A 26,071-nucleotide genomic window follows, 5' to 3' on the forward strand; every position below is an offset into this window, starting at 1 on the left:
CCCAATCTATCTTCATTATTTCATTCTGCGTCTGAGAAAAAGGTATCAGACCGTGGGTGTAAAGCTAAACCCTTGCAAAGGTCAAGATTAAAAGGTCTTTTTTTTTTGGTAAATAATTCACCCTGTTAGGGGAAACAAACTTTTTCCAGATGGAAGAGCAAGAATTACAATCATAAATCACAAATAAAACAAACCCAAAAACTCTTTTTCCAGTAGCAAGTCTGTTAACTACACTACACTAGTCTGTTAGACACTATAGACTTTCAATGACCAAACAAGAAATAAAGAATATAAATTTTGCTTCTCTTTGAGTTACCAATTTCTAGAAAAACCTAGTAAATGCAAATTCAACACAAGAGTTTTTCAATATGCTGAACCTTTTTAAAAACTTCATAGGGTTTTTCTTTAAGTAAAAATGTTTTAAAATAATGAAGATTTTCAAAAGCAACCTTTTTATAAAATCATTTCATCATTTAATTACGCATCGAATATATTGATTGCATACTTTTGGGCGCTATGAAACTGAAACAATGGAAGCTTAAGATATTAGCCTCACATTTTGGGGGGGCTTGCTTTTATCGAGGTCCTTGTGATGATTCCATTTTACTTTTCTTTTTTTTCTTTCTCTTGCTTTTCTTCTTCTTTTTTATTCTTCTTCCCTTTTTACTACTCGTTCGAATTACTAGCCCTGTGTGCTTTTTCTAGCCGACGAAATAGAACTCTAGTAAAATAAAAAAAAAGGAGTCTTGTTCTTTCGTCTGAAATGAAGAATGAAAGAGGGAGAGAGAGAGAGAAATATGGTTGATTTTTTTTATTACATCTTCATCGAACAGTTCAATACATCGAACAGTTCTTATACAGTATATAAGCAGGCTTTTTGTTAGATTTTATAAATCCGGAGTAGCTGGATATGGTCCTGATGAAATGTATGACGTGAACGTGGGGATAGACAATGAAAAATTGTCGCAGCATTGTATTTTGAGTCTCACGTATTAGAGTGGCAAACCTTCGATGGGCTAATCATGGCATGAGAATTACACTGGACATAGACAAAATTTAAGATAATTCGTTAATGCGTATGGCATTGCATTTGAATATTGCACAGACATTCGAAAGCATCCGAACGTAACTGGTATCGAAGACTGCTTCAGTACGCCAACGCCACAAAGTTTGCGTAGTGTCGAATAACCAAGGATTTAGTAAATCAAGTGTTTTATTATTTCAAAAATCTATAGAATGTCCATCAATTGACACTTATCTAATCATAAATCGCCTACAAGTATGCAATCGGTTACACCTTTAGCACAGTTAATCATAACTGTCACACGCTAATAACATCAACAAGTAACGCAAAATGCTAAAGTAATTAGACGTGACACCGGCACTTTACTGCTGTACGCTGCAAAAGGATTGCAAAATGGTCACTTAGAACATTAGCACTCACCTAGCTTTACATCTCCATTGCATCTAAATACAGAGAAAAGGGGTTCGCTTAACTGATGCATCAAATCTGCATCTAAACCGTGTGTCGGGTTTTAATGCCAGCTAGTAGATCCCCCTCGGCTAAAAACTGTTGGCACCATGGCAACCAATTGACCAATAATGCACCTGACAGACGTTTTGACAGTTGACGCGCTAATTGACAGGAACAAATGTTGTGATAATTGACCGGTCCTGAAACAAGGGAGGCAGATTTCCGGTTGTCGATAATTAGCCTCGTGCTGGCACTGATTCCTCGCTTCGTCTTTCCCGGTCAACGCGTTCACCTTGCTTCAAGCGTCACGTGTGGCGCTTTTGTAATTATCTTTCACTCGCCTCGTACGAGAAATGCAATCTTTCCGAAGAATGTTCGGTTTCGGAGGAAATGTCCTTACATGTCGCCGGATGCTGTGCTTTGTGTATCGTTCGGCAGCAATGCAAAGGGGATTGCTGGCAGAGTAAACACATCGTATCGTGTAAAATTTATTGTTTTATTGCACCACCAATAAAGCAGTCAACAGAAGGCACACGGCAAACGGTTTACATCAACCGGTCGGATCGTCGGATCCGTTTGCACAAGGAAGTAGCTGGGTTTTTGCAAACAAGGAACGATGTGTGACCACCGAATCGTTAAACGTATCCACCGATACGTTATGCGTACAGAATAAACATAATGTTAAATAGCGCGCTTACTAACTACTATTGTGAGGGCCTTTTATACGCTCGAGGCTCAGGAAGATGTTTCGACAGGGTAGAACTATGTTCACTCCGCAACCCCCGGGGGTCCCATAACTACTGCCAACAAATCTTATTCATTTCGCCAACGACAGGGGGGGTCAGGAAGAATTTAACACGATATACATGCGTCCCTTCGTGTGCATGCCAAATCGTCCGAGGTCGATTTAGATTAGTCAAGCAGAAGGAAGTCGTGTACTAAGAGCTTCGGAAGCTCAGCAAGGAGTAATTAACACGTCACACTTCGGTTTCGCTTGATGAATAAATGTTGCGGTAATAGGCTTCACATCCAACGCTGGCCAGTACTTCCGGTGGCAAAGATGCTGAATTTCATTAGTTCCACCCTGACGCCTTTAATGGCTAGTGGCACAAAGTAAGCAGAGCCTTTAAACGACAACCAACGTTTGACAATATACCTCCGTTTATTGTGTCCGAGATGAGGAATTATTTTTATTTTCAATCCACATCCCAAAAGCGTTTTCTTTTGTGCTACACCACCAAATGACACATAGGCACGCCCCCCCCCCCCCCCCCCCCCCCCAGCTCGACCCGCGTTTTAACAGTTTTTAACCTCAAAAAAAACAACACACTACCCGTGAAGGACTTAGAAATTCATGAAAACACGGAAAAACTTCATGAATAATCAAGTAAATTTTAAATTGTCTTGCCACCGGTAAAAACGTATCCCGCGGGACGGGCTCGGAAACCACTCGCACTCCGGTTAGAACAGCAGCAAAAGCACAGGAGACAGGAGAAACTGAAGAAGAAAAAATTAGTACAAAAAAGCACCGGCAACTGTGTTTCAGTATGTGTTTTCGGCACGTCATTGGTACAGTGAGAAGTACGTACAACACTCGTGACTCGTGTCAAGTCAGGTTGCCACGAGCAACGACATCTAGTTGTTCCGTGGATATCTCTACCACGAAAGCAAAACCATACTAAATGATACGAAAAATATGAAAACCCCGCAACCGAGTTTAATAAATGAAGGGAAAAAATTGAAAGTTATCCAAGCGCACAAAAAGAAAGTATAGAAATAGGAAGCGTGCAAAGAAAAGGTAAAAAACAAGGAAAAAAAAACAAACCCCAAAACAATGAAAGCCAACACGAGCAACCAATTGCAAACAAATTGTCGGCTCCTTCGGTCAAATATTTGCTTTTCGCTGATTGAATTGCTTTTGTTTTTGTCTTGTTTTTTTTCTGCTCGCTACTCCCATGGCCAGCAGCAGGTGTAGCATCGTGGTCGGGGACAGAAAGTTGCACACTTTCCTAAATTCTAATCCAAGGTTTGTGGTCACCGAACTAAAAACCCCCGTCAAGCGTACCCGTCCGTCAAAGACCGTGACAGGAAGGCGTGTTCGTGTGCACCACTGTTCGGCACACTTCTCGTGGGAGTCAGCCAGCATGGCCGTGGGAGTCAATTTTAACAAATTACGTCGCAGATTGACGTCGTAGTGTTGGGGTTTTCGCAACCTCGTGTACAAGAAGCGAAAACTCCGGTGTACTCGAACGGAATTAGACTGGGATTTTGAGTGTGGATCCCTTCGCGAACTACCATCAGGTATAACAGCAATAAAAAAACACTCTTCACCATCTAAATTTTGCCAAAACGTCCACGAGCTACTCGTCGCAGCGACGTGTTTCACAGTTCGTAATCGCGCGGCCCAGTGCACAACCGAGAGCGCGAAACTTAATTCAATCACAGCCGCGAATTGAATTATTTCCCAGCAAGTGCAGATTTCACCCGGCGTACGGACGAATATTGCAAATGTGTCATTTTGCCGATTCGCGATGTTACCTGTCCTGCCTTTTCTTGTTCCCAACTAACGGCAGAAAACCCTTGCTTCCGGGTTTCGAAAATTTTGGGCAAATTTTATAAATTCGCGACCTGCAAATAGGAAGAGACAGTTCGCGTAGGTTAATTTAATACGCACGACTGCTTTACCAAAGGTTCGCCCCCACACAGTTATGCAGCGTTCGAGGTTCTTAATGAGCCGTTTAACACTAGGAGATGGGATTGTTGTGGCGCGTGAGTGTTGGGAAATCAGTGCCGCGAGAAATCTGCAATGCTGAGTAATGGAATAAGTGAATTATGGAATCAATCGTGCAATGAACCTTTTCCGGCTGCTGACTATCGGTATAATCCAATTGTTGCATTACACAGTCGTGCATAAACCTGGTCGGTTGGAAGCCGATTGGACATGGATTTTGCTTTGTGGAAGAATTTATTTTGAGTGAGTGTGCACTTACACGAGTTGCATGAAGGTTAAGCAAATTTGGGTTGCAAATTAAAATAATGCGCGGCTTGGGAAATGTTTGGAATAGATAATAACCTCAGATTAATTTAGTTTTGACTAGCATTTGTATGGGAGAAAGGAGCATAATAGCATTAGTGTAAGTTTTGTCGCTTCGAAAGAGTTTCTGCACACAGAAAAACGCCTTAACAAAATCAAACTGTCATGCGAATTGCATAAATTGGAACGTGATATTGAAAAACCGCCAAAACGCCTAAAAGTATGCAATTTGTATTAGAACTCTTTTACTAGTGAGTTTAAGTATATTCTACAACATAAACCTGGCTCTATGCAAGAGTTTCTTTCAAAGGAATTAATGTGGCAAAATTTAATATATAGCTTTCAATTTAAATTCCACACATGATACTTATTACTATTTGATGACAATTTCAAACACACACATTCGGAGAAATTTGGATGTTTGTCTCGTTTGCAACTGACATCAAGCCGGACGTCCCATCATGCCGGACAGAAGTAGTTTTCGTCGGTTTTGGAGAAACAATTTTCCTCTTGACCAAACACCAACCACCAACGAAATTGCGTTCGGTCAGAAGTTGTGATCTCTTGAGGAAGTCTCGTCACCCGTAGCAGGACACACGTCTACCAAGGTCCATGTAACGCTATAATTGACTTCCGTCATTCCATCTGTGCGTTGGCTCATACCAGCATGGCTCACCATGCGTTTTGGGGTTCACAATTTCAGTACATTATCCTAAAACCCGGAACGAACGCTACCCGGTATACCCGACAACACGCCCCGCCACGCCCCCCCAGTGTCTCTGTCGGCAAATAAATACATCCTTCAAACGGAATCTTTAACTTAACTCTTCCTCGTTTCGGCGAAACCCAGCCCGGCAAACCCGAAGCGTACCGGTGGGAATTCTAGCCAATGCCCAGGGAAAAAAGGATCCGAAGGAACATGTTTAACTTTCGCAGCTTGTCAGCATCGGTCGCCGATCGGTATGACCTTACAAAACATTGGCGAACGTTCGTAGGAATGTCCCTGGTCGCGTTTGGTCGACCAGGAAGCTAATTTCGGAGGTAGTCTAACATGTCCAGTTGCCGATAAAGAGTTCCACGCATCTGGCCTTTCCGATCCTTAATTCGGCCGTCTGTATGAACCTAGCAGTGGGAATCAGTAAATTGAGATTTATGGACTCGGTGACTCTGCGTTCGGTCGGACGGCGACAGTAAGACAATTTTTCGTTTCAACCAAACTCGGCCGAAAAATTACCCAATTCCAAATCCCAGCCCAAGTATCGTTTCGACTCGGGGGCCACGTAATGGACGCGCGGTTCGGTGAGCGACAAAAAGGTTATAAAATTATTTATTATCCTTATTACTTTTATGTGCCCACGAAAATGAGACGCCGGCATCGGCTGCTTACCGGCTGGAACGCTGGTTTAAAGACTGGGGTGGTTGGTTTTCCCTTTTGAAGATGTACGCCGCAAGGACGCTTCGTGCGAAAAACCGGACCGCGGGTAAAAAGGTCATCCCGTTGGGCAGGAGGGAAAAGGGGTGGGATGGGTTTTATTTTAAAATAAATTTAATGTTAAAGGGTTCACCCGACATACGGCCAGCAGGTTCGTTCGGCGGCACGGTTCCATATGGTCTCCGAGTGTGCGTAAGTATGGGAGCTAACGAGGTGGGAGTGTTGTGTGTCCGATGGCAGTGTCATGTAGTGTGTTTTGCCATCGTTTTCGAATTTACACGGAGCTTTCGGTGGTTTTTTGGGAGGGATACTTTTCGGCTAGTAATAGCTAACGCGTATTGGTCTGTACCCGGGGTGGATTTTAGGCACAAGCTTGATGGAAAGGAGCACTATGGGGTGTGGGAGGTGAAAGGGTTTATTGATATGGGACGCGCCATCCATTAGGCTGATAACGAGTTTTGATGACCGAATAAAAACTGTCCCATTGCGCCACCGGTAGGTAGGTGAAATGCGGTTTTTTCTCCGAAGATGGTCGGTTTTTATGTGCTCGTATGGTATTCATTCACCAGGTTAAAGTGCACGTAATGACGTGAAAGTGGTCTTGGTTTTGGTGGTTTTGCTTTGAGCTGAATAGAAAAGGGGGAGTGATGGTGATGATCTAAAGGACCATGTTTAGGTTAGATTGCAGACTTCTTCTGGTACTAATAGGGGAGAGCTGTAGGATATAAAGAAAAGTAGGACAAAATACGAGACTTTCTTGTGAGGTTTTATTTTATACAGCTTTTTAAGTAAATAAATTGATGTATGAGAACCTTTGAAGAAGTAATGTAAGCCTAGTATTTGATTGCAGTCAAAGTAAAATGTTCTCTCTTATTCGACTTAATTTATGCAAAAATAATCTTAAAAAATATTTTTCAGCGATCTTCTGCCACCTTGCAGGCCATGAAGCACAAAATTTTCTTATGTTTAGAGGCTGGAATGTTGTTAGCTCTTCTTATAAACTGCCGTTTCATTGAATTTTTATCCTAATAGGATGATTTGGAAGGAAATATCGGTGTTTCTGTTTGACTGGTATCGCCTCATGAAATGCAATCATTTTCCTATGTCGTCTCCTAAATGAGGAATATCCGATTGTAATGCTAAAAGCACTTCTCATGTTTAAGAAAAAAAAAAGATCTCCAAAACTACCATCTGATTATCTCACAACTGCTGGTTTGAGGAAACAAAAGAAGAACACCTCTACAAGCGATACAATCGAGATACCCAAAAACAGCGCTATCAGCCCTCCGAAATCGCCCACAAAATCTAGCACACTGTACCGAACACTTCGCACAAGCGGATAGAAGTGATCCTCGGCAAATTCTACTACCAGCTGAGAGGTTAAACCTTCCGTAACGTTCGAATCCATTGACCACGGTTCGACAGCGACCGTGTACGAGCTAGCTTCCGCTCTGTACCGAAAATCCACACAAGCAGGCAAACAGTTACATAGCCGCTGGAAGAACTGTGACCTGGGGATATTTTCTGCCCGCAACTGTCCTCCAACGATCTTATCCAGCACATCGTACGGTCGAAAGTTGGTGGTACTGTTGCAGAGATTCATCGCATGACTCCGGGGCATGTGATCCAGCACGCAACCTCTCTTGTCCAGGAAGTACTGCGTATGACACTCCATCTCACAATTGCTCTGCGTGTAGATGGAAAACAGTTTAAGTGGATTCTGTACCTGCGATGTACAGCCCGTAGTTGGTGAGGTAAAGTAGCGGAGGTAGCGCTGTGATCGCACAAGTTTGGGAAAAACTCGTAACTGCACTACGGAGCCGAGTGGGATCACAGTAGGGTTTACTGGTTTGTACGGAAAATCGATCGGCGAATGAACGAAAGCTTCTAGCGATGGTGTGGCACAATCGGAAAGCGTTTCGTTCTGCTCGTTGGAGATCGTGATCTTCAGACGATACCGGCCGGACATGTCTTGTGCTGCACGGGGATACTGTTTCACCAGCACGCTAGTAATGATTTGTAACCCTCGAAGAAAGTCCCAGTTTTCGGTTGGTCTTGATGCGTTTGAGAGTTCCTTCACGTTGACCAAGCTGCAAAAACAGTTTTCATTAGCGTAAATTCCTACGAGAGAAGCTTAGTAGTAGTATAGGAGTTATGTACTTGTTCGCCTTGAAGATTCGCTCTCCTGCAACTGCGTTGAACGTGTAGCAGATGCCTCGCTCCGTGCGCACTGCGTCCAGCAGCTTATCACACTCATTCCAGCACACATCCTGCCAACAAATCATCTCACAGAATTGCTCCAACCGCAACGACTCACTGACGCATCTGCCCTTGCTTGGACACAGAGTAACCGCAGGAAATGGTACACTCCACATAGGTAGAGCCTTTTCCGCCTCCGCCAGATACACGTTAGAAGGATCCTGAAGCCTCTCATAGTTAACCACCACCGTAAAACCGAACACTCCTACCAAGCACACCACCACAACGAGCCAGAACACCTTGAGCGTAACACGCAAATCCGATCCCAACACGTAACGGACAATCGGGAACGAGCTGTGGCGAAGGTAGTCCTTAAGAATTCCATCGTCATCGTGTTCCGTTTGCCCGGTAGTTCGACGGCTTGCGCCTTTGATGTTTGGCTCCTTTTGCTGCAGTACAAACTTGTCTACCGTTTCCATCTGGGAAGGTTGGAAAAAATGATCTCCCCAGTCGTTGTTGAGCAGGACTGTGTAGACCGTGTGAGAGCTACGTGTGGTACACCGAACAACTGCCACCGGTGACACGATGATGGATGAATTCATTTACTGCGCATTTCACTAGCTGTCAAAATAGCTCGATGGTTTCGAGCACACCCTAGTGTTGATGGCGATCCTTATCAGGACCTTGTATAGGTGCGTTGCTAGAGTTGTCACAGGAGTGTCCAATGCTAATGAGACACATAAAGTTAGCACGAGAATGTACGTAACGTGCTAATGAAATGGAAAATTTGCATGGAAAAAGGAAATGAGGTCTTATTTCTTCCTAGGCTCGTGTGCAAAAAATCATCTGATTCTTGCAAGCCACAACCTTCTCATCAGTTGAGTCCATGACCGTAAATCTAACCAGGGTAAGACGTCTCGGGCCACTGAATCATTAATAATTCGATCATCGATCCATTAATCAATGCTGACATCGAGCTGATTACCAATTTCTACCCTAATTCGTATCCAATCATTCGTTCGTAAAATCGAGCAACTGGGACGATGAAGAGTACAGTAGCCGCAGAAGTCATGGTCCTAGAAATTGCATAAAAATAAGACATAAAAGCACTAGAATAATTTTAAGAAAATGTTTTCTTTCCATACCGCATAAATGAGAATTCTACTGAACAAACGAATAATTTTTGCTCAATAAATAATAATCATCTTTCGGGACTTTCGTATCGTTCCCGTATGAGCATAAAGTCACCCAATGAGCAATACTACTTGGCATCATTCCTCCATAGCCTTGTCTGTCTGCTCAGTAACACGATTTTTCTGGCTAGATGAGAAGATGATGAGGTTGTTGATGAAGTTGATTACCCACACTGCGGAACCATTTTCCACACACCATCACATTGGCTTGCTGTAGAAGTGGCCATTCGCAAGGAAAGAATTGCCGGTCCTTCTGATGAGATTTTCCGAATCGTTTTCACGATATTCACCAACCGCATAACAGTGCTGCCAACTTCATTTTGTGACCCCCGTGCCATTATAGACGAAAATGCAATTTCAGATACAAATGCCGTTCCCTTCATGTTGGCCTTCTTTTGCGTTCCCTGAGCAGTCCCGGGGACGGGGATGATTTTTTCCTTTCTCTCTCTCCCTCTATATTCCCCTGCTTATGTACATCCAAAAACCTCGGATAATGAAACGGTTCCAGAAGCTTTGCGTCATAAGTCGTGCGAGAATTTAATTTCTTTACCGGGTGGTTATTGCGGTGTGGCGCTCTCGCACCCTCGAACGTACTCATTTGGGGGGTGTGGGAAGAGCGGCCGTTAATCCGGTGGGAAATTTCTTTGCAATTTGTTTAACGCACCGCACCGAGAATGGTTTGGGCTTGCTTCTTGGGTAGATTTACCACGCGGCCAGGAATAGGTCCGCCCACCCGTACAGGTGGCACCGTTGCTCTTCTTCCGTAATCTGCTTGCTTAGAGTTCCTCCCGCGCGTCTGCCTTCCTCGTTTTGTTCGCGGAAAGGCCCAAAAGCCATAATTAAAATGAGTCCCGCAATTCGTATGTGTGGAACGCTTCATTTGCACGATCTCATCTCACTGGGAAAGGGTTTCATGGGCAAAAGGATATGGAGCACCGGTGTAATACCGGCATCAAGAAGCGAGTTGACTTCCCATTCATCACCCTTACAGCATCGGAAGGGTTAGCTTAAGAGCTGCTGTGATTTTCGTACCTTTAAAGGAGGCTTTTGTCACGTTACCAAAATCCTCGCGTTAAAGGGGGCGAGATCTTCCGTACACCCGGCACCAACCAAGTCCCAAGGACTCGCCTCCGTGTTACAATTCTCACTCGCATCATTTATATTAATGATGAAACCATCCATTTAAATTATTAACCACGCACAAACAACCATTTGCTTTGAATATATACAACCATACTTAGTCGCTGGCGTGCGCTTTTGGCTGGAGGAAGAATGAATGAATATCGATTGGCAGGGAAAAGATTCACAGTTTCCAAAGCTGTCTATTTGACACCCAGGGCTGGAGTCCAGGAGTTTTAAGAAACGGTACCGGATTGCAAAGGTCGTCCAACAGCACCGATGGGAGATTATCGAACGTGTCATCGGAATATGAACGTGCCAACTATTGTGGAAAATTGGGGGATTAGGATAGTGCTTTAACGTTAACAGTGGAGCGAAAAATCGATGAAATTCCTTAAGTATTGAAAGGTTAAATATTGAAGGATGTTAAAGCTAAGTTGGTACCGATATCCTTAGAAACTTCTTCTAAATTTTATTCGATTTTCAAGGATTTGAAGACTTTAAATTCTAATACACGGGGCCCTGTGGTGTAGGCGATCTACACACGACAGGACCCGGGTTCAAATACCATCCGGATCGATCCCCCGTGGTTAGGACTCATTATCCAACTACGAAGTATCAGCAAATCTAGTAAGTCACTAGACGGCCGACGTGACCTAGTAAAAGGTTAATTCAAAAACAAGGAGAAGACATTGGAAAATTTATCTTCTTCCCTTGTCAAATGAACGTTATTTCCGATTTCCTTCATACGTCCTGAATTACTCATCATCTGAAGTAGATGAAATTGCTTATTTTGAATGGAAAATTCTTATCAAACTATTTACTTACAACTTTGCTGAGGAAAATTATTTAAAACACTTTGTTTACTTAGAAATTCTATTGGATTAAATGTGCTCCGCAAATCTCCTATTGATTTTATCAACCGCAGTTTAAAACATGATACATATTATTATTTTAAAAAAGAGTAAGCTACTAAAAATGTTCATTATAATATACAAACCTTATCTACACCAGCAAAACTATTCAAAACATTTATGGGCGTGTGCTATAAAGATAAGATAAGAATCATCAGCTGCAAAAAATGTGTTCCTTACTTCCATCTATATATCTATACGTCAGCAAGAAAAGCTCTACATCTTTTCGCCAAAAAAGTGCAAAATAAAAGCAATAGTAATATGAAAAAAAAACTGCCGCATTTTTAAGACTGCCCATTTGGCTGGTCTTCCCAGCTAAGAAGCTACCGTGTAGAAACACATAAAATATGCAACAGGGCGGAGATTGCCAAACGCTTCAGTATATAAGGCTTTTCATCACATAGCATTGTACTGCTGTAAAAGGGACCTCCAGTTTTCCCCCGTGATAATGGTGCTGGATGGCTATCACCAGCTGCTCCCCTTTTACTGAACACTGCGACGTGTATTGCACATGCGCCACGTTCAGCCAGTAAAAAGCTTTCACCTACTTTCGAGCGGCCCCAACTTCCGTGTATGGGGCGCGGCAATTGGGATGGTGCTCGTACTGTTGTAACTGACGAAGTTGAAAAAACAAGCTCCAAGAAAATAATTTAGTCAAGCATAATTATAAGCCCCAAAGATAGTAGAGTTTTTCTGATGCAATATATTTTCCAGCCCCAGTTTTAGTGATAGCCATAGTTTGCACCTTCCTCCAGAATCACAATGATCGAATCGAGCGTTTCCTCCGCCGTTGGGATAATCTGTTCCGGTGGCAGGACAAATCCGTACTGTCCAAGATCGCGCAGCTCGTACGCGTACACTAGAGGAATCTTGTGGACTCCCTTGACCCAATCGATACTACCTCCGGAAGCGACGTCTGCAATGTGATAAAACAGGCAATTAGGAAAACCGAAGCTCCTCGAATGATAAGAGTCCCCAATAACACTTACAGATCGCTTCAGCAATGTTGCCGATTCGGTAGGTTGTACCGTAACGCTCCCGAAGTTTGTTGATCGCCTTCGTACCGATTGCAATCTATACACAACGAGTGACAATAAACAAGAAATTACATCTTACGGTTTGGGCTTATCAGAGTCTGGATTGATTAGGGTAAGGCAATCGTACCGTTTCATCGTAATTGTCGAGCCGAGCGGTAGTGTGACCGTAGGGCACCAGTAGAAGCTGCGTGTAGGAATGGAACGCAAGGTAGGTGCTCAAGTTGTCCAACGAGCTAATGAAGTCCGACAGCTGGCGGGTTTCCACTTCCGAGAATGCAGACGGACCAGCAAACGTATCAGAACACGGTACACTGGAGGCACCACCCTCTGTCGATAGAAGACCTCCTTTTAGTTATAATCTTCAAATTGATCCTTTAGCTACTACTACTCACGCATAAAGTTGTATCCCCAATTTCTGTTAGGATCCGCTCCACGGCACAACACGCTAACTTCCGAGCGAGTTTTACGCCACTGACGATCGGTTGTATGGGTGTACTCGTAACCATCCGGATTCGCCACCGGGAAGAAGTACCAATCGTAGTTCTCCGCAATGTTCCGCACTTTCGGATCGCTGGACGTGAGCAGCTCGTTCAGTATCCACGTTACCGCCGCTCCACTGACCCACTCGCGGGCATGGATTAAACTCTCCATAAAGACGCCCTTATTACCCGCCTTGTACGATACCTTCACTCCCTTGATCGGTCGGCCCTCGAACGTGTTACCAACGTTGAGTGGCGTGACGATACCCGGAAAGCTCTCCACCAAGCTATCCAACCAAGCGTAGATCGCATCCGTACGGTAGTACGCATTCCATCCGAACGTTTCCCGGCGCAGCGATGGGCGCGATTCTCGATCGATCTGCTCCTGCAGGTTGGCAATTTGCAGCTGTGCCCGCAATCCCAGCTTGGCCCGTATTTCTGAGAAATGGCCACGTTTGTGCGGTGGCACTACGAGTTGCACTTCGGTGCCAACCTTAACCGGATCGCTCCAGAAGCGGTATCCATCGGGGTACTGTTCGATGGCTTGGAGTAGCTCTAGCTGCTGCTCGGTCTGGATACGAACGCGGTACACACGGTAGTTATCGTACCGGGCCTTTTCGGCCACTGTGGCACCGAGCAACGCTAACGCAACACACACGAAAAGGAACTTCATTGCTAAGAAGGATGCCTTCTAGCAGACACTAAGCGCAGTTTGGGGTGTGGATGAAGCTTTATAGCATTTGGCTTGTGGATTATCTACGTTGAGCACGGTTTTGGGAAATCCTTCGTAGTAACCAGTTCTTATCGTTTGACGTAGGATGTATTTGGGTGTCTTGAAGATACCGCTTCGAATCGTTTTGATTGACCGCCATAATTGGTTTATTTTTATAGGTTGTCCTATGTAGATAAGCATTAGTATTTTTACTACTATCAAACAATGGCTGTATCTGTGTCCAATTGCAGCGATTTGCTTTAGAAAAGAAGAAAAAAATAGAAGCGTCCCATCCCATCTTACCTTCATGAGGCGACATCTGGTGGTAATAAATAGTTGAACGTCAAAAAAAAAAGATGTCACACAGAACATTGCTTTTAAATTCCTTAAAAAATATATTTTTCTGACATTTCTCCACTTGCATAGTATTACATACGGCTTACACTAACTTGGGAAGCACTAGAAGGCTCTGAACCCATCGACAGCGTCCATCCACACAATTATGCATAATTGTTGCTATAAATTATCCAAATGTACACAATTATCCTTACTGTAATCAGGTTTTTTTTTACCCATTTCCTCACACTTAGTTAGATCCGGTTTCAGAATATCCTTTTTTCTATGTGCGTGATACCCGAAACTATACGCCCCTCTGGTAGGACAATCAGTCACCCAAAACCCTCGCACCCAAATCAAACCATCATACCGTCTGCTCCGGTGGTTGGGCATGTGCTGTAAACGAGAACCCCTGGTACGGAGCTTACGGAAGCCACTGGTTCAATTAACCCCTCGACGTTTTGTACGCTTGTTGAGCTCGGTGGTGATGTAGTTTTTGTGTGTGTGCTTCCTCTCGCCCTGCTAATGTCAAATGTCCGGACCGCCCGGAGTGGGTTCTTTCCTCACATATGTTGACTTCTGAAAGCGATCCACAGCGATCCACAGCGTGCCCTTTTTTATGCTCTGAGATGAGCGTAGCTCTTCCGTACAAGGGGTTCATTAATCATATAAATCGTTGAAAAAAAAATGCAAACTCTTATCTCTTAGGCCAAACAATCGGCAAGGGATAGACAAAGAGGATAATGTTTTGGAAGCAACGAAAGCACTGCAAGACTTTATTCAATCAACAGTTAACAAAACGTTCAGTGGTAACCCAACGCCTTGCCCTCTTCCAAGATCACGATGATCGAGTCCAGAGTTTCCTCTGCAGTGGGAATAATCTGCTCCGGAGGAAGCAAGAATCCATACTCTCCAGTATCACGCAACTCGTAGGCAAACGTCAGCGGAGTTTGCAGCGTTCCCTTCACCCAGTCCAAACTGCTACCGGAAGCAATGTCTACATCGAAATGGGAGCCCATGAAAACGTTAGGTTCCATACAGTTAAGGTATCCACAATTTGAAGTACTCACAGATAATCTCGGCAATATTTCCAACCTGATAGCGACTACCGTGGCGTTCCTCCAGCTTTGCAGCAGCCTTCGTTCCAATTTCCATCTGTTTTGATAAGGCACAATGACGATTCAATTAATGCGCTCCATCACTGCCGATAAGCCACTTACCAGCTCGTAGTAGTTATCTAGCGGTTCTCTCGTGTGTCCGTATGGAACCATCAACAGCTGACCAGACGAGTGGAAATCGAGATAAGTAGATAGGTTGGGAATGGTGGCAATGTACTCGGACAGTGTGCGCGTTTCAATCTCCGAAAATGGCGATGGGCCAGAGAAGGTGTCCGAGCAGGGATTCGTTGAAGTTCCACCCTCTAAAATTAAGAAGCCGCTTCACGTTATTGAGGACCAAAACGATCTCCAACTTCAACGAAATCTTACGATTGAACTTGTAATCCCAATTGCGGTTCGGGTCCACACCGAAGCACAGCACATTCTGACGGGAGCGAGTTTTTCTCCACAACCGCGTCGTAGTGTGCGTGTAAACGTACCCGTCCGGATTGGCAACCGGCACCATGTACCAGTCGTAATTCTCGGCTATGTTGCGTACCGCTTCATCCTGCGATGTGAGCAACTCGTTCAGCACAAATGTCACTGTGGCGGCACTGATCCATTCCCGTGAGTGTATGGAACCTTCAGTAAAGATGGCCGGATTGCCTTCCTTGTATGATACCTTCACACCACGAATCTGACGTCCTTCGTAAGTCTCCCCAGCAACGATCGGGGTGACCACATCGGGGTACTGCTCAATCAGTGTGTCCAGCCATGCGTAGATATCCTCGAGCGGATGGTACGCCGTCCAGCCGAACGTTTCACGGCGACCACGTAGCTGTCGATCGATTACGGCCTGCAGGTTCGGGAAGGCAATCTCACCCTTCAGCGAGTACTTATTGTTGAGCTCCTCAAACTCCCCTTGTTTGTGCGGTGGAACCACCAGCTTTACGGTGGAATTAAGATGAACTGGATCACTAAGGAACGCATAACCATCCGGGAACTGTTCGATGAGTTGCAGCAACTCCAGCTGCTCCACGCGCTCAATTGAAAGCTTATACACACGGTAGTTATCGTATCGTGTTAGCTTAGCCTCAACCAAGCCTGATGTAAGAACTGCCAAAAGGCAGACAAAAAGCCCCACTACACTGATCGATGCCATAAGGACGACTGATGCCCGCAGCTTGATCAGCACGTCTTGAAGATTGTGAGGCAGGTCAGATTGTTCAGCGCCAGGCTAGTTAACGCTTATCGCAAGATACATTCAAAACGGACCGCTTTCCATTGTTCGATAGCAAAACAATTGAGCTAAACTATCGACAAACCAGCTTGGAAGTGGCGATAAGATGCACACTTCATAAAAATGGCGTGTGACTTTTAAGTGACTGCTGCTTCAGGGCTGTCGAATATCGGACATAAGGTTACAGTACGACCAGTAAGGTCACATCTTCCTTCTTACACAGTCCCGTAATGTGGCACACTCTTTTAAAACTGCTCTCCATTTAAGTAACTGCTAAGACGATAAGCTCAAAAACACAATTACAACTAACCTCGTTACCGCTAAAGTGCTTGACTTCCGAGCCTTGTGTGTCGGATGTACTGTTTCTTAAGCGGATTTTTTCGCTGTTGTACCACTCCAGCGAACCCACTTTATCTTATCGCTGAATCCATTTGGAAAATGGATCGGTAAATTGTAGGTCCTCTTCGCAACTGCATGCGTTGTGACATACCGGAGCAGTGCTCCGTGCCTCATCACAAGATCTCATTGTGCTCTTATTTTCTCATGGTAAACGTGTATATCCAGAAGTGTAGTAGTACATGTTTTACATGCATACCTTCAAGGCGCTTTCCGTTCTTTTAGCCCAGGAATTGTGTAATGTTTGTTACATCACAAAGAAGCTCTAATCGGAATGCTTTCGCTGAGCATCGTGTGCTATGAAAGTGATAAGAATTAAGGAAGTGAAAGTCCTCACATAAGGGCACACACACACACGTTGGATGGGAAAAAATCCCTTGTTGCTCATTCTGTTAGGCCGCAGTTTAAGTGCTCTTTGTGCGTACCGTTTACACGCAATCCACACACACACACGACCTTATGCTAAACTCCCCTTTTGCGTTGAATTTTCCCCTTCTGTGGAGGGTTGAATGAACCAAAGCAAAAAAAAAAAAATTATCTGCACAAGATTATTAATCTGATGAATATCGAATGTGAAAGGCCACGAAGGTTGTGCTCCACGGTCTGTGTGCCGGTACGAGCACAATAAACTGCTGCTACACGGGAGCAATAAATTCTTACCCTGTGAACGATGGCACCCTTTTTGAAGTCTGCGTGAACTTGGAAGACGAGGCATGGAAACAATCTCTTCCGCGAGCTAATAAATAAATAAACCTCGCAGCAAGCAACTAAAAAAGAAAAGATGTGTTACATCCAATTTACATACGAAAGAAGCCTGCACCGCCAGGTAAGATGGATGTAAAATGCTACCCAGTAGCAACCCACGCCCGCGGAGATGAGTTCTGGGACATCGTCCCTAAAGGTTGGACGTGTGTTTTGTGGCACACATTCTCGTTGTTAATGTTGCGCGTTGTTATGTTATCAAGTGATTTTCTCGCTGTAAAACAACGCTAACGCCATCGCGCAAATCCGGGTTCCTGTTTTTCGTCATTCCGGGGTAAGAAAGCGGGCACATTTTACCGATCGCGCGACCCATTACGAATTAGCATAAGAATGGATTGGGTGGAATGGTATTCGTCTATCCGGATGAGTCTAGGCTGTAGGCGAGTGAGTCTGCGAGAGAATGATATGGCATCGCGGGATAGGCCATAAATTGTGCCCCTGGAAGTGTTTGTTTATTGAGCAAGCGCTCAATTTAATGGCCCATTAACCAGGGGCTCCGGTATTGATGGATGTGGATGGTTGCAGAAAATTAAAAGCGTTCCTCGAGTGTGGTAATCAAATTTACCGAAACGATGCAACGATTGAGTGTGTGACCCAAAAATTGGCTGTAAAGCTAATTTTTGGACTGTCTTTGTAATTATTAGAAATGGGTTTTGCTGCTTTGACGTGGTTTATTAAGCAATTAGAGATGTAATAAACGGTGCATTTGAATTTTAAAGCGGTTCAGATTGGCTGCTATGCGGATTGCATAATTTAGTAACGCGGTAAGGAAATCGACTTGAAGCCTGAATGTATGCAATTCTCTTGGCAGTCTTGCTCATTAATTGCACAATATTCTTCTAAGTGTTATATTACTCAATTTCATATTAAAATTCCTGTCATTGCTATTTTTACTTAGTAGTAGTAGTATATCGAGTAGTTTAAAATACACGAGAAACCTGATAATTTGTGCAAAGGATCAATCAATCAACGCACCAAACCAAAATAAAAATTCCCAAAACTGATTTTATTTTTTGCTTTCAACCATTACTCACACGATCCATAAATCATATCAGCCTCAAACCTCCGTCTTGAACTGAAAACTTTTCCACAAAACTAATATTTCAAAGCACACACAAGCACAAAAAAAATGTCCAATGGCTTTCTTCCAATGTATCATTTCATGTGCTCTGGCAATGACAAAAAATGCTGGTCACTGCCGCTTCAACGCGCAAAGGAAGGAGTATGCCACAATGGACGTACACACACACACACACACGCACATGTCCGAGTCGTCCAACTGTGGAAATTATTTTTCTCGATCTGGTACGAACAACATGGATGGCCATAGGCAGACCAATCCTCTCGGGGGATTTACGGCACAAAATGTTGGTGCGAGCGTTGTGTCTGGCAAGAATTCTTGCCACACATTCGGGAGCCGGGTTCCCAAAATTACACCGAACTTAAGTAACGGACTTGAACTAAGGTGTTGCGGACAGGCACCTAACTTTGGCCCGATGCAATCATTGTCGTCGGACCACACAACCACATCATGCCGTGCAGTGCTGTGGAGGGCCTCGGAATGATAAAGGATTTTATTGCAATCACGTAACTATTGTGATGGGAATAAATATATATTTTTCTACCAATGTCTCTCCTATAGAAGGAATATTAAGGGTTCTCCTAGATTCTAGACTCGCATGTTGAACGGTGAATGGTCGGAGTTTCGGGGTTTGGTCATGTTAATTTTTCATCTTTCAACAAAAAAAAAAACCTGGCAACCCCTCCAACAAGGCGTTCGAAACAATCGAATCGTTGTCGGATTTCGACTGATGGGTGTTTTATTGTTTGTTGATCGGTTTGTGAACCACACGACAATCGGACGTCCCCGGGAAGGTATGGGGTACTCCCTCTGGGAATGGGCAAACATACATGGCCTTAAAATCCGTTCACAGCTCCCAAAACACATCGACCACGTAAATTGCACCTGTGCCGAAGACTGTCGTGTAGTTAGAAATTCGGCGAGTTCTCCCTATATTCTTGGCCAAAGTATAAGACACTTTGCAATTTGAATACATTCCGTACGTTCCGGCGCTGAAGAAATGTGAGGTTCGCTGTCAAAATGGATAAGAAGCGGTAGAATACTTCTTAAACTCCTTCCACTGTCACTGAGTGTCGTTAGCAAATTACCAAACGGATTTGTTTTTTTATTCCCTTCATTTCGTCTTGTCTTTCTGTTGACTCATCCAACCCCTCTTCTTGACAATCCCTTCGTAATCCCTTTTTTTCCTGTACCAAACAAAATACAAATCAACCGGATCGGTGAGACGTAGGAACTGTAAGGCTCATTGACAGACGGCTCCTGGTGCCGTGACCAGGAAGCGGCACAGTGTGAAAGGAAGATTGTAAATGGAAAAAAATATCCTCAAAAAAACAGGTCCTGACGGGTTTACTTACCATTTTTCCCTGTTCCTGATCAAATTCACTTCTTTTTTTTTTTGCGCAGCCTGGTCCCCTCATAAGCATTTGAATATGAATGACAAATAAACGAATTGATCAGGGGATAGGGAAAAACGGGACGAAGCGTTCGACAGGGCTGTGATGGTTTAAAATCATCATCAAATCAACCAAGATGATGCGACACACCTTCATCCCCTGGTTCCGGGTGTCCAGGATTCAGACGGAAATGCGTTTTTTGTGTTTTATTGATGGAAGCGATAATTAATACCGAGAGCCAATACACCACTCACGGTTGATTCGATTGATGGATCGAGCAATCGAATCCGGCAGGTTGGTTTCGCAATAAGTCCACATTATCCGATGAAATGTGATCCGTTCCCCTTGCGCTGTGTGCCGTCCCGGTGTGAGCACTAAAAGCTAATTGTAAGAGAGAAGGCAAACTTCCCGCTGGTTTTTGAAGGATGTACCCGAGTGCTAATGATAGCGGGTTAGTTGTTTTGGATGAAAGGAGTGAGTTTTCCTCCTCCTTGTTTAGAGTCAATATTCTTTTTTATTAGCTTTGCTTGGAGAATGACTTTTGTGTACATGAGTTTTAATTGTGCATTAAAGTATAGAAAGAAGTTTGCAGATAACTTAACAATACTGACAGTGTTTTAGACAATGGCTGCAAACATTAGAACAACAAAATCAATTTATTTCAGTGATCTGTGTTAATAATGATTTACTATTATTCTTCTTCTCTGCGAGATAAACTGGCAGTACTACTAGGGGATTCATTTTCATCCATCCATAAGATTTTTCCATGGTATGACCATTCGCTGATCAAAGGCTTCTAGATCTGCTGCTAGGCTTACTGCCTACGACATATACAAGAACTTCGCCATGCGTGTGTGCTACAAATTGGCTAACAGACTGATGGAAAACTGAGCTATGGAACAAAAGAAACCATCGCACTTTTGATTGTAAAATGCAAGTAAATTAATTGTAAACTGCGAAACACCCGACAAGACAAGCAAAGCTTTTGTGTTTTACTATCAGCTATTTACAGTAGTCCCAAAGATCGCATCAGCTCGCCTGGCAAGTATGAACATTCTCCTGAGATATTTTTAATTTCTATCTGCTCTGCATGAAATTCAAGATTTTCAAGATATTTTCAAATATGATATGATCATTAATTAAAGCTTAAGGTTGCATAATATTTCATCTTAGAGTGAACAACTTAACGTTTAAGCACTACATTCGAAAAACTTGTCCGAGCTGCTAGCAATGTCTTGAGAACTTTAATGCTAAAAATTAGGAGACACGTAGAATACATTTATTTGATAACTAGAAGGGTGGTTTGGTCACTGGGTCTTCAAACAGCAGGACCGAGGTTCAAATCCCATGTGGACCGTCCTCCCGTAGTGGGGACTGACTAATAAACGATGTAGTATCGACAGTCTAGTAAGCCAGTCGATGACCGGCATAACCTCAGAGGTTGTTAAGCCAAGAAGAAAAAGGGCGGTTTGATACCAATGGTACCAATTGGTACCAATGTACCTTTTTTTTTTTTTTTGATACAAAGTGTCAATATATGGCCGGTAAGACCTACGGAAAAACATTGCTTAAATATGCCTTAATGCTACTGTTTGTAGCATGGGGCTTCTAAACATGTGTATTTATCTTTATAAATGATCATACCAAAACGTAAAATATAATTAAAATGAATAGAAATAAATCCTTGCAGATGTAACAGCCAGACTATGTTAACATTGAGAGTGCACTAAAAGTTGTATTATGACGAAACTGTAACCGCATGGCTAATTTAAGCTTGATCAATTAATAAATTGCTAGATCATGTATCAACTAGGTTCATTGCCTAAAATGTAATTATTCTTGTGAAATCATCAAAACACCCCACCTTTCGTTTAATTGAATAGAACCGACAGACTGATGAGCCCTTTCGGTGTAGTTGGCGACAATTGACCATGCAATAGATGAACTTACTCTCGAGGCTCGCATAATCACTTTTCGCCCGAGATCTGGCCTGTCGAAATCGATCTTCAAGCTATGGCAACCGGATCAGCAGACGTAGCAGAGCGTATAGTCCAGGCTACGGTCCCGGAAGTACAGAGCAAAGCATGTAGCTCTACGTTGAATAGACTCGAGCCGCGCTAAAGATCGGATCGAGGTAGGCCACCAGACTGTACTCGCTTACTACATAAGCGATCGAACTAGGGACGATAGCGATTGTGGAGAGAAAATCGTGAAACTCCATTTTCCCAGCACACAAAAACGATTTTAAATAAACATGTTTATTAAATTCTCTAGAAAACAATCATCATAAATATGCTCTTTATTATCGAAAATGTGCTATTTGTAGGGAAAATTGAAGCAAGTAGACAGCACCCCCTCTAGCGAAAACTTTTCCTAGAAAAGTATTAAAAAATTAATACAAATAGCCTCACACTTTGCATCACTGTTAATCAAAACCGTGTCCCTGTAAAAAAGCTTAACGCAATGAAGTGTCAATTGGTTGTTTGGTTGATTGACCGTTTTCCACCTCTCTGGACGCTGGGAATGTTGTGTGTTAAAGAATTCATTCAAACGACACGAACCATTCAAAACTGTCCAGCAAATGTTGTGTCATTTCCGTTTCTGTACCAAAAAATTGTTGGCTACATTGCTGCCGGTGGCGTAAGTGAAACAAAACAGCGCAAAAGTACAAGGATGAAGGGAACCGTATTTTTCCACCCGAAGAAGTTAGTTACAGGGATATTAAAAATTTATTACATTGAAGCAAACGCAACAACGGCTGTGGAAAGGTGTAGGTTTGAAGGGGATTTTTTTTTGTTTCTCACCTCACCACAGTTTGCAAAGAAAAACCATCCACGGGCGTTTCGCGATTGCTATACGGTACATAAAAATATAACGAGATTGTCAACTTGGGAGCGACATTCGCCACGACATTTGCTGCACCGTGCCACGCTCTTTGGCTTTGAGGGCGTCGTATTGGGAAGGGGGGTGGCGGCGAGGAAATGCGCCAACTTTTACGAAGTCAAAATTGTTTAAAGAGCCGTATAATAAATTTGTTATCCCTCGGAGGAGTGTTTTAATTTTTTCTTTCGCTCATTTTTTCGCCCACAGAACAGGAGGGTTGGCAAGACTGCATCAAACCCTCAAGGACTTTCTTTCTACTAGGTCTGTGTGTGTGTGTTTGGTTTTTGTTAATATCTCGTCCATAAGGTTTGTCTTAAGATCATGCTGTAGGGATGCGTGCCGTGCCGTTATTCATTGATGGTAAGAACCTTCTTTTGGTGTGCCCGAGGAGGGTGCGAAAACAAAAAAATGGCAAACCAAGCTATGTGGGTGAATTGATAAACAATAGCTTCATGTAATTTAGTATCAAAAAAGGCATGGCAGGGAGCTGCAGAATGCTCAAGAAATCTTACATCTTACTTGGGAACGCTATTAGCAATTTGCCCAAAAAATGCCACGATCCTCCTTCAGGGCGTGATTTTGTGACTACAAGGGAACCAAGGTTTGTTTTTTCGTTTAAACTTGTGCGAGCGTACACATGCTTTATTTTTGCATAATAATTCCACTGCACATGTTTTCTGGTTTGTTTCTGTGCCAAATCCATATGGGTACCATTAATTTGTTGGCTGTGTGTGTTCGCGCCCTCCTCCGAACCGGGCGCGTTCGCGGATGATTTGCGTAATCGTTTTATTGGAAGTCATTCTGTGGATTTGCATGCCTGGATTCGACGTTTTCCAGTGTTTGCGGAGGGAGTTTTTGTGGTTCCATGGTAATGATGCTCGTCAATATTTAAGATTTGCACTCCATAACCATTACGCGCGGTGGAAAACGAGTGGAACGATAAGGAAAACAATAAATTCGTTAGCGGATAAGAGTATTTTATTGGGTAAGATATCAGGTAAAGTATATGTATCTTAGCAGGAGGACTATTAGTATCCTCGCACAGTAGATAGTAGATTTTTGGTAGCAGCGTCCTGCAACAGTTTAAATAAATCATAGCTTTTTGTAATTTTCTAAATTGATAGCATAATACTAATATGCATAAAGCATTGCTGGGTCGTACGATTTTGATCGTGCAATTTTGTATGGGATTTAACAGAATTTAGTCGTGCAACCCAAATCATCATTTTTTATCGGTCAAAGCCTATACAAAATTTTAAATAATCGTACCACCAAAGATCGTACTGCTGACCTGCGATTCAAGCCTTAGCACATGTTTTGAAAAACAAAATTGGTCAATAACATCTAAAAACAAGAAAAGGTAAGTTAATAAATTTTTACTAAACAATCAAGAGAGTGAGAGAGTTGAGAACGCCCCTCCCCCTAACGAATTTGTTCTTCAATATGCGAAAGACGCCTAAATGTATGCAAAGCTCGTTGCATATCGCTATGCATAGAGAACATTCATTGTCTTAAAAAATACTACGTACTAGATTTTGAAGAAGAAAATAAAGCTTAAATTATATTAAAACCCCCTATTTCCCTCTTCCGACCCCCATTGTTGATCACAAGGTGTCACTGCTCATTCTCGTTTGACCAACGGTTGAAAAATCCGGTCGATGTGTAGCCCTTCGCCCTTAGAACAAATACTGAAGAATTTTTGTCTTGAACATGGACGATTTGCACAGCTAAAAAAAACCCGTATTTTTTGGTGGGAGTCACGTGTTTTTTGATTCATTTTTCATGTTCTATTCTGTGTGTAGGAATCGTTTTAAGAAACAATGGATAATGCGTTTATCGAACGATTTTGACCACAATGAGAACGCACTGTGCAATAAAATTGACGTTTGCCAGTGTTATACTCAAATGATTGAATAAGGGACTCTTGTCTCTTGTCTTGTCTTGTCTTTCAGTCTTTCACCATCAAAAGTTCTAAATCGTCCTACATATTCATACAAGGTCTACCACTCACTCTCCCCTCAAGTCCTCACTCCGGGGAACGATCTAGGTACGATTCAATCGTCGGTCCTGCCACATGAAGACCGACGCAGCTATCGCTTCGATCATCGAACTTATTTGCCATACTCTCACAGTAATTTAGGTGTTTAGTTGCGTGCAAGGTTTCAAGCTGGTAAAGGGTCACACTAAAGTCCGACTCCGAAACTTCTCCACTCAAGGCACTCTTTCATGACTGACGAAGCTTCCTGTATTCACATGCACCTCTAAGATTTTAACTTTGTCCAAAATTGAGGAAACCGAAGCTCTATGAAATGAGCTCTATAAGCTCCCCGTCGTGCCGTGGATTATAAACGTAAAGCGCGAGAATGGCACCGAACGACTCAGCGTGTAAAGATTTTTTAGGACTTCCACGTGGACAGAAGAGGCGTAGCAAGCCTAAACTGAGATGGAGCGATGACGTTGATCCGTCGATCAATATTTTCTGCAGTTGATCTAGAACGCAAATCGGTTGTAGCGCCTGATCAATGAGTAGGTAAGTACGGTACGATTGTACGATATTAATTAATATATTGTGTCTCCATTTAAATAGCTTGAACATTTTTTTAATGGTGCTTTACTCTTAGAAATATCTTCCATGCCATTTTGTTTGAGATCTTGTTGACATTCTGTTTTTTTTTACGGCAGGACCTTCACTTTATTGTCTAAGAAAATTCCTCCCTTGATTTGTATGCTGCGATTGAACTTTACAAAAAATGTCCTGGTCATGCCGTCAGGAACATTCTTACATTATCCTTGTATCTACAATTTTGCTATTTATGAAATAGTTATTTGAATGATGTAGGCCACAACTTATAGATAAATTTATTTAAACGATCTTTATTACGACGTTGAGCGGTAAACCGATCTTAATTTAGCCAAAAAATGCTTATATTGAGAAGAACTAGTTACTCGGAATCAAAAAAAAACCTTACATTTTCGAATTATTGAAAGAATAATGCATTAAATGAAAACATCTTAATTTTCTTCAAACTTAAATTGCTTCTTAAACAACTTCTGAATCAAAAGAAACATTAACATACACTGTTCACCAGGTCTAGTATGGATAGTTTAGGGTAGCATACCTTCTCCAGAATAATCCTATCGTTTTCCACCTTACTCAAACGGAACTTACCGAACCCTAAGCGGACTTCACACAACACGCATGCAACAATCGGTAAGGCAATACACTTTACGATGCCCTGGAGAAATAACAGATTAAAAAAAACTGTACATCGATCGAATCTTCGCCCCA

At 42.9% G+C, this 26,071-nt stretch overlaps 4 protein-coding genes across 4 annotated transcripts in view; all 4 read right to left on the reverse strand.

The window, feature by feature from the left end:
* The window catches only part of LOC126568396 (phosphatase Herzog), a 201,073-nt gene that overhangs the window by 99,723 nt on the left and 75,279 nt on the right, over positions 1-26,071 (reverse strand). The window lies entirely within an intron of this gene.
* On the reverse strand, positions 7,136-8,618 carry LOC126568193 (pickpocket protein 28-like). The gene is made up of 2 exons (XM_050224634.1): positions 8,101-8,618; positions 7,136-8,030 (listed from the first exon to the last, which is right to left on the reverse strand). The coding sequence occupies exons 1-2, from the start codon at positions 8,616-8,618 to the stop codon at positions 7,136-7,138; spliced, it is 1,413 nt and encodes a 470-aa protein (XP_050080591.1).
* On the reverse strand, positions 12,088-13,554 carry LOC126567505 (zinc carboxypeptidase-like). The gene is made up of 4 exons (XM_050223724.1): positions 12,795-13,554; positions 12,530-12,729; positions 12,355-12,439; positions 12,088-12,281 (listed from the first exon to the last, which is right to left on the reverse strand). Exons 1-4 carry the CDS (start codon positions 13,552-13,554, stop codon positions 12,088-12,090), a joined length of 1,239 nt encoding a protein of 412 aa, XP_050079681.1.
* On the reverse strand, positions 14,733-16,188 carry LOC126568240 (zinc carboxypeptidase-like). The gene is made up of 4 exons (XM_050224686.1): positions 15,417-16,188; positions 15,150-15,349; positions 15,000-15,084; positions 14,733-14,926 (listed from the first exon to the last, which is right to left on the reverse strand). Exons 1-4 carry the CDS (start codon positions 16,186-16,188, stop codon positions 14,733-14,735), a joined length of 1,251 nt encoding a protein of 416 aa, XP_050080643.1.

This window comes from Anopheles maculipalpis, chromosome 2RL (assembly GCF_943734695.1).
Source record: "Anopheles maculipalpis chromosome 2RL, idAnoMacuDA_375_x, whole genome shotgun sequence".
NCBI lineage: Eukaryota > Metazoa > Arthropoda > Insecta > Diptera > Culicidae > Anopheles > Anopheles maculipalpis.

Excerpts from the sequence above, each read along its gene's own strand:
- LOC126568193 (XM_050224634.1), bottom strand. The coding sequence starts at position 8,618 with ATGGAAACGGTAGACAAGTTTGTACTGCAGCAAAAGGAGCCAAACATC. Across the intron at positions 8,031-8,100 it reads CGAATCTTCAAGGCGAACAA|CTTGGTCAACGTGAAGGAAC; the intron begins GTACATAACTCC and ends CTGTTTTTGCAG.
- LOC126567505 (XM_050223724.1), bottom strand. The coding sequence starts at position 13,554 with ATGAAGTTCCTTTTCGTGTGTGTTGCGTTAGCGTTGCTCGGTGCCACA. Across the intron at positions 12,730-12,794 it reads TTGGGGATACAACTTTATGC|AGGGTGGTGCCTCCAGTGTA; the intron begins GTGAGTAGTAGT and ends TTCTATCGACAG. Across the intron at positions 12,282-12,354 it reads CAACATTGCTGAAGCGATCT|ACGTCGCTTCCGGAGGTAGT; the intron begins GTAAGTGTTATT and ends ATCACATTGCAG.
- LOC126568240 (XM_050224686.1), bottom strand. The coding sequence starts at position 16,188 with ATGGCATCGATCAGTGTAGTGGGGCTTTTTGTCTGCCTTTTGGCAGTT. Across the intron at positions 15,350-15,416 it reads TTGGGATTACAAGTTCAATC|AGGGTGGAACTTCAACGAAT; the intron begins GTAAGATTTCGT and ends TCTTAATTTTAG. Across the intron at positions 14,927-14,999 it reads AAATATTGCCGAGATTATCT|ACATTGCTTCCGGTAGCAGT; the intron begins GTGAGTACTTCA and ends ATTTCGATGTAG.